Source organism: Vitis riparia, chromosome 1 (genome assembly GCF_004353265.1).
Source record: "Vitis riparia cultivar Riparia Gloire de Montpellier isolate 1030 chromosome 1, EGFV_Vit.rip_1.0, whole genome shotgun sequence".
Taxonomy (NCBI): Eukaryota; Viridiplantae; Streptophyta; class Magnoliopsida; order Vitales; family Vitaceae; genus Vitis; species Vitis riparia.
Genome location: NC_048431.1, coordinates 22,927,268 through 22,936,216, shown reverse-complemented (window position 1 = coordinate 22,936,216; position 8,949 = coordinate 22,927,268). Strand labels below are relative to the sequence as shown.

Genomic DNA, 8,949 nt, shown 5'->3' with positions numbered 1-8,949 from the left:
TCTGTTACCCACCCTAAAAGGCCATGATGCTTTAATGACGTGTCTGGATATAGAGCCAAAATCTTTGAAGTTCTGCCTCTGGATAATTGAATCCAAACCCAGAATTGGCATAATTGATGGCATAATTGATGGGAGTACCACTTTGAATGGTTTGAAAACTGTCATTTCACATGGGTACTCCTTTCTCTTCCTTATATTCTATCTTTGGAATGCTACACTAAAAATTATGAATGGATAATCAATTTATTTTTCATTCGTTATCATGTTTAGGGTGTCTTTTTTTTTTTTTTTTAAAAAAATCTAAATTTAAATAAATTTTTTAACACTATCTAAGTTAAATTTCGTTCTTCATTCATCTTCATTCATATATCTTATTTCAATTTCTATTCTTACTTGTAAAACATATTTTTAGACTCCATTTGACATTGATTTTAGAAAACGTTTTTCAGTTTAAAAAGTGTTTTTCTTTAAAAAAATAAAAATAAAAATTTGATAAAATTTTAAAAATACTTTCAAAAATAAAAAAAAACCACTTATAATATTTTATGAAAAAACATGTTATTCTTCTAATAACACTTTAAATGTTTTATATTATCAATAACAATAGGAGATTGGTTATGCAAAATTTTTGAAAAAAATCATTATATTTAGAACAATTGTGTTTTGGACCCAGTTGGGTTCAAAAATTAAGCTTTAATCCATATAAATTGCATAATTGATGAAAAAGATATAAAATATGAAGAGACCAGTATACCCTTTAAAATTATTTTTTACCACTTGACAAACTTTTTGATCTTAAATATTTTTTTAATAATTATTCTGAAAATTTATTATTTTTAGAAAACTAATTTTTTTAAAAATATATTCTAAAAATGTATCATTTAAAAAAAATAAATTTGACATATTTTTAGTTATTTTTTATATACACAATTTTAAAAATATATAATTTCCAAGATATTTGATTTTTAAATAATAATAATAATAATAATAATAATAATTTATTTTTATTTTTTTTTGGAAAAGGGTGCATTTTTTTTCAAATCACTAAATTATATTACAAAAAGAGTAAAATTTAAATTAATGTTTTTTTACATTTTTTTTTTATAACAGCAAAGGTTATTTAAGAAAAGATAAAAAATTTATATCATTTTTTTCAATTTTCACGTTATTTTGAAGTCTTAAGCTTAAATGATTAACTTTTACCGAACAAAGCTTAATTATTCAATCAAAACGGTTCCAAAACACAATTCCCCTTACATTTACTATTAAAAATAATAATAATTATTATTATAGAAATCAGAACTCTTTCCCCAATATTAATTCCTCTCTCCACTCTGAAATGTCATATATTGATTTAACAGGATTCTTATTCCTTACCGTATTTTTCCCTGCCACCTTGGAGTTGGGTTTCCATGTTCATTGACCAATCATGTGATCACGCTTTTGTGAGAATGACCTATGACCCCATTCTCCAAGATTTTGCTCCTATGATTTTTTATTTTAGAATCAATTTCTGTAGCCATATTTTGAATAGACTTGATTGCCAAAGTTGACTTGATTTGAAAAGGCCAATGTGAAAAATTAATTTTAAAAACGCACATCATATTAAAGGCCAATCATGTTAATAATATAATTAAATATGAGCACTAAAGAGATAAGACTTTGCATGTGGTTTGCTTTATTTTAGATTAGACAAAAAGGTGTTCACATTCAATGAATATTTCATCATATTAATTTTTATTTTTAAAAAATATAATTTTGTTTTGAAAATAATAATAATATATCTGAGAAAATGTAGAAGAAAAAATAAATTTGAAATTAACAAATTATTTTTATATTTTAATTCAAATTTATTTTTCTTTAACTCTTTTATATAAAAATTAAATAATTTAAAAAAATCATCAATTTTAATTATATTTGACATATATATTTCACAGTGAAATAATTTTTTAAACAAATTTTTTCTTTGTATTTTTTTGAAACTAAATATAGCCGGTGATGATTTTTTAATTTAACCATTACTTTAATTGTTTTTCAAGGAATTATTCAAATCAAAATGGACTACACTAAATGGGTTACATATCACATGCAAATAGAAATAAATATTAATTCTAAAAATAAAAATAAAAATTAATTCTAAAAATATATGGTTTCTAAATGGATCTTAATTTTTATTTTATTTTATTTGAATATTTAGCTACTATTCTTTTAATTGGTTTTTAACATTGGCATTTGTGAGAGGGAACAGTAGCACAGAGGTAAAGGTGCAGTAGCTAGGTGTGGTCAGAAAAATATAAATAAATAAAAATAACTGACAGGTGCACGTGCACCGAGGAGGATTCGAAAAGATACTGAGCACGTGAGTGGGCAAGTTGTGGAATGGACCACAGAGAATATGGACAGAAAAAGGAAAGGGTCCACAAGACAAGTGGGATCGTGGTCTGGAACAGCGCCACGTGGCGACAGGGACGCATCAAGTGGTCGTCATGGAGTTGCGTGATGGAGAGAATCAAGCAATCTCTCTCTCTTCTCGTTCCGCCTCCCCTTCCAGATTCTGTCGGTGGACTTCCGGTGCCCTCCAAAAGTCGCCTCCCAAAATCATTTTTCTCATCATTTCTTTCTTTAATTCTTCACTTTCTTCAACTCCTTTCCCTCCCTTCATTAATTTATTAGTACATTTTTTTTATAAAAAAAATCTCATATAAATATATAAACTATTATATTGAAACTAGGTATATACATTATAAATATACTTTTTAAAACTTTTAAAATTTAAGTAATTCTACAAATTTATTTTAAAAAATAAAATAAAATTTAAATTTTTATATAAGATTTCTGAGATAGTTTCTTTTGACTTCAACATTTTTAAAGCATAATATTTATATTATATTTTTTATTAAATATAAAATAATTTATTCCATATATCAAAATATAACATTTATAAGAAGCATAAAAAAATATTTTTTTTAACTATAAGTTTTTTGAACAAAATTAATTAAACAAATAGAAACCATTGTTGAATTAAAAAAAAAAAAAAAGAACTTTTGACTTCCTAAGAGAGGTTTTAAATTTTGTATAATAGTTTCTATTTTAAAAAATATAAAAAAGTTAATTAAATAAAATTTGTTTTCGTCCCATATTTGAGAAAAAGATTTGAGTTTCTCTTTCCAAAATATGTATAAATAACATATTTAAATATGATACATATAATTAAGAATTCCATTCAGATAAGCCCTCCCAAACACAATGTTAAGTGAGATATGAACATTATTATTTTTTTAAGCTATGTTTTAGTTCCAAAAAGTTTGAAAAAAAATACAATGAAAAAAAGTAAAGAGGAAAAGTAAAAAAAAATAAAAAAACATATTTTAAATTAATAAATTATTTACTTCAAACCTTTTTAACTTATTTAACTCTTTTATATATAAAAATGAAATTGACTTTTGTTATTATTTTTTTGTATTGTCCATTATTATTTTTCACATTAGAATATGACAAGGAATTTACATTTTACAAACTTTAAATATGTTGCTTGATTAAATTTAGTAATATTTTTATATAATTTAATGTAAAAGTATTTGGGATATAGTATTTGAAAAGGGTGAAAAAAGCAGCAAGTAAAATTAATGGGAAGGTGACAAACAACTTTAAACATCTTTACTTTTTTCTTAATGGAAAGCTCCACTTTAAGTTCATATCCAGCAGGGTGGATGACAAGACACAAGCCACTACTAAGCAAGGTTGACAATGCTCTTGAAAATTATATAAGAAAATAATAAATAAATTATAATAGTAATTGACATTAAAATGCTTTATAAAAGCACCATAAATTTCATTATTCTCAAAGCATTTAATTTTAAATTAATTACAATAAAATTGTTGAGGAGTTTTATCTCATTAAAGTAATTTGAAATAGAGGATTGTAACTCTTGCATCTCCTTCTCCAAAACGAATAATAAATAAATAAATATTATTAAATTATTTAAAAAAAAAAAAAAAATGATGATGAAATCCCATAGGACTAAAGAAAAAAAAGGGTTTAAATAAAGGTGAAGGAGTTGGGAAAAATGCATTAAATGCTAAAATCATAGGACGGAAAAAAAGGAGATTCTCACCAAAAGTTGAATCTATCATATCTCATGTCACTTCCCCAACTCCCTCCAACACAATCCACTTAATATTATTATTTTCTATTCACCAATTTTCAAGCTCAGTCAATCTCGACGGCTCTTTTCTCTATTTCCCTATTTTTTTGGCACTTTTTTTTTCCTTCTTTTTCCACTAGAATCCAACTTGATTTGAGTGTTTTGATCTCCTTTGCCCTCTTACGTGCCGCCTCCCCAACCCGACATCAAACGTCTTGGGATTTGGCCCATTGCTATAAATAACGACAATCATATTATCTTTCTAACATTAAATTATTATTATTATTAATTGGAATGCATCACATTCATTATGATAGTGAGGCCTTGGTCTTTCGTAGTTGAAGAAAAGAGGAACTAAAAACCCCAGTAGTTTCTTCGTCTCCCAACTCCACCAAAATTGTTGGCAACGAGCTGTTTGTTTCGTTTTGATTTGTTCTTGAGCGGAAAAGAAGAAAGAACCAAGGCCAAGGCCAATGAACTAATCAGTGTAAGAGAGGGTTGTTCCAAGTAAAATATGGCACAAGAACATGCATCTTTGCCTGATTACCTACTTTTGAGCCGCTTTCGACAATCTATATAAAAATGGGTTTCCCATAATCCTGTTTAATGTTTTGTTTGACACCATGATTATCCAAAAGGGTGTCGGCCGCCGCAATTAATCTTGTCCAAATCCTAATCGATGTCATTCATCATACCAAAACGTGGAGAAATCAAGTTCTTGGCATAATTCTATGTAATCAATCTGAACAGGTACAAAATTGGATAAATCCAAAGTCTAACCACACAATCACGTGATGGGAGTTCAAGCTTTAAGATCTGAAGATGATCCGGTACATCGAATAGTTTTTTAACTGTTTTGAATTGTTTTTTTTTCCATGTAACAAAGTTAAAAGGAAAAAGAAACTGTAACATAATCTGTAGCATACTTGCATACAACAGAACTTGGATGAAAGGTGAATCCATATAGTTGAGAGCTTCCTTATTTCATGTCTTTTTTGTCATCACAACAGAGTTCCATGAATCTATCATAGTGATACGGCACTTTTGTGACAGATTCTTATTGGAAGAATCATCAACGAAACCAGCCAAATTTCATGTTTTGTCTTCCTTTTTGACCGAAAAAAGTAGGCAAGTAGCCCATTTTAGTCCAACTCACTAGAAATGGAGCAGCACTCACTCATGGCCACACTGTTTCCTTACCCTTCTTGTTTTCCTTTCCTAGCTTGGATACCCTCCTTTAAGGCCATGACAACCCGAAAAAAAAAAAACAAGAAAAGAGAGTTTGGAATTGAGATTCTGCAGAAATGAAGGAGCGATGTATGCATTTACAATGCCCTTTAAGACCAAGGAGAATTATGGGGAAAATGTATATTTTACAATGAGAATGAGCTTTACAAGGTGAAATCAGAGGCCTGACCCGAGAGTTCAACGAGGGGTTGACATAAACCTGGTCAATATGGTTATAAAGCATCATCTACGATCAACCAAACTATCCTGAACAATTTACAGGCATCAGACAGAAGCTAGGATAACAAGGAAATAGCTCAAGAATATGACCTCATTAAGCCCAAGTTGTAAAGGACCTTCTCTGATCTTGATCGGAAGAGATTACCCAACGAGAACCTCCCACTCTCCTGGGGTGGAGATTTGGAGTAGGCATCATCTTTAACGCGAAGTATTGTCAGGCCAATCTCTTTGCGGACTGCCTCAATTGTTTCACTCTTTACTGGATTTCCTGATGAATCAGTGACATAGAAAGCATTCACAGCTTGAGAACCCCTGGTAGTGACCTCAGCTCGAGTGACGGATAGACCGTTTTCTCTAAATATGCGAGTTACATCAGAGAGTAGTCCAACTCTGTCTTCACTACAGAGTTCTAGTCTTATACCCTGTATTACAAACAACCCAAGAATATCAAGAACATTAAACATAAAATCATATACAAACAAGCAAAGAAGAGCTAAAAATGAATTGATCATTTACAATCTATATACCTCAGAAGTACGTCTCCTGATAGCAGCCTCAAGGCAAAGAATTACCCTTTGCTGCTCTGCTTCAGAACTGATGGGGCACCCATCCTCATGCCTGATATAATATTCCTATTCATTAAAAACAGATGACATAATGAGATTCTGTAGACCGACCTTTGAACATACTTGTTGATTCCATGAAATGCATTTCATCATTGAAAAGTCAGGTGCTTATGCAGAACTTTGAGAAATGCAGAATTTTGAGAATGTTCTTGGACTTAAAAACTTCAACATGGGCTAATGAGAATTATGATTAAATGCAACTTGAAGTAATTATAGAAAACCTGATAAGCCTCTGGTCCTTCAGCAATGACAGTTGCATGGAATACCACATACTGCATATCAGTCAATGTGCAAACGGTATCAAAGAGAAGCTTAGGCCGGTCTGGGCACCTTAGGTTCACGACAGTGTAGCCCTTGTCCGCAAAATTCTCCACGGTTACAAGGGGTTTGCTCCGATCATTTGTGGAACCACTATCCATATCATAATCACGATCAGCATACATCATCTGATGCAGCCTCCTCTGCGTGTTAGTGGAACCCACTGAAACAGCAGTATTGGCACTCCGCTTATCTCTATCTCCTTTTAGCACATAAAGGAGAAGCTGTTTGATCTTCGCAAGCCGATCAGGATCATCAATTGGCAATCCAGTCTCATCATCAGTGATGTAAACAACCGATGCCATTCTTGAATTATGGGTCCAAACTTCTGCTGCTACCACATTGCATTTGAGGTCAGCAAGAACCGCAAACACCTCTGAAAGCAAGCCTGGTCGGTCTCGCCCTGTCAATTCTATGGTTGTATGTTCATTAGCAGCTTGGACACCCACGGACCTTCTCAAGGAACGGAAGCTCCGTGCTCTAGGTCCGAGAGACTGCAAAAAACATATATTTAATTGTGAGAATTACTTGAAATTCACATACTTCCACTCAGAATAATGCTAAACCATTATACTACAGACCGAACAACAATCACTGCTACTTCTTTGTTTAATCCTTTCATTATCTAGTTACTGATGTTGCAATGCATTCATGGGAAGAAGGCTGAGGTTGTACCAAAAAAAGAGTAAACAATAACTTCTGTTTGGCTGTTTATGTAACTGCAGCCTATTGCATTTTTAACAAAGACTGAAAACAGTCGTTTTCTTCCATTTCTTCTTTACTTCCATTATTTTTAGGGTTTCTTTAGGATCTTTTCTATCCTTAGGACTAAGGCAAATGACATCATTCAACAACTCAATAAAGCAAAAGGGCTCCAAAAATCAGGACCATCCAACAGTAGAATCAATGGAATCTATGGCTAAGAATCTGTGAACCCCCTTCACAATTCCACTATTACATTGAAAATCCGAGATCCAACAATCTGACTCTGAAGCATTTCTTATGAACCTGTAAAAATTGAGACCCATCAAATGAATAAAAAGGACTTAATTTGTAGATCTACCTGTTGAATTCTTTCAGCAACATCATCTTCAGAGAGCTTATTGCCTTTTTGATCTGTCACATGAAATACTGCAACAAACAATTGAAGCAAGAAAAAACTATTATAAATATGGAATTATAAACCCTACTGCCCCAAAAAATGAAAAACATAAAATAAAAAATCCAGAGGAAGAAGCTAACCGTCCATGAACCATTCCCCATCTGAAGAAATGTAAGCTCTTCTAATAATAAGATCCATATCATTCAGAACCTGAACCACCTCCAACAAACTCCCACGCCTATTCGCACTATCAACCTTTAACAATTCCCAAAAAAATCAAAGTTAGAAACCAATCACTATGTTTTACATTAAGATAAACCAAAAGGAATTCAATCATTGAATCAGCATACCTTAATCAAAGTGGCTGTCCTGCTTGATGCATTATCAACAGTAACCCTGAAAACCCCACATCAAGAAGAGAAAAACAGTCAAACCCATGTCCTCAAAACCTCCAAATTGGATCATTTCAGTACAAACAGATGAAAATTTTAGCCACAAACTCAACAACCCATTTTGAATAAAAGGAAACCCAGAACGAATTCAAGTCCAAAACTACACCCAATTCGAAGAACCCAACAAAAACGGGACAGAAAACGAAGTACCTCGGAGGGTTCATTCGAATCACGAGCTTCTCAAATTCATCATCAACAGTGAGAGAGGGAGACCAGCAATCCATTCTCAAAGGCTATGTGTACAAGGGGGTCGAGTTTGTTGCTTTTTATGTGAAAAACTCGCTCTTGTATGCCGGAATTGAAAGAGGAAATGGGTAAAAGACAGAGAAATGGTGGTTGTGGTGGCTCCTGAGGCGGACGAGGAGTTCAGGAACAACGCATAAAAGAAGAGAAAAATGGGAAGAGCGCATGGGACTATCAGGGGTTGTCGCTGGTGAATCTGGGGTCCACCCACCTCTCACTCACCCACCTCACACTCCCGACATTTGGTCGTCTCTCTCTCTTAGCCCCCCCCGCCTCCTCTCTCTCTCTCTCTCTCTCCCTCTCTCCCTCTCTCCTACGCCTACAAGGCGGCTCAATGTGTTTCTTGTATTCTGCCTATAGCGTACTGTGGTATAACAATATTACTAGCTTACCCCTCAATAGGAGTCTGCGCCTACTATTCTATTCTTCAGGATTTTCTTTTCTTTTTTGACTTTTTCAAAGAAATAAAAATGGTAATTAGATTTACCATTATTTTGACCTCTTTTATCCATTTTCATAAAATTTAATGTGATTTTGTTCTCTCACTGTTTGTGTAAAATTAGAATTTTTTTTGAGAATTTTTCTGAAATTTAATT

General features: G+C 32.0%; 1 protein-coding gene across 1 annotated transcript; it reads right to left on the bottom strand.

Moving 5' to 3' along the window:
- Window positions 1-5,412: 5,412 nt before the first annotated feature.
- Window positions 5,413-8,610, bottom strand: LOC117924309 (ACT domain-containing protein ACR4-like). The gene is made up of 7 exons (XM_034842918.1): window positions 8,261-8,610; window positions 8,009-8,054; window positions 7,799-7,913; window positions 7,620-7,687; window positions 6,460-7,050; window positions 6,140-6,244; window positions 5,413-6,034 (listed from the first exon to the last, which is right to left on the bottom strand). Exons 1-7 carry the CDS (start codon window positions 8,332-8,334, stop codon window positions 5,690-5,692), a joined length of 1,344 nt encoding a protein of 447 aa, XP_034698809.1. The 5' UTR covers window positions 8,335-8,610; the 3' UTR covers window positions 5,413-5,689.
- Window positions 8,611-8,949: the final 339 nt, after the last annotated feature.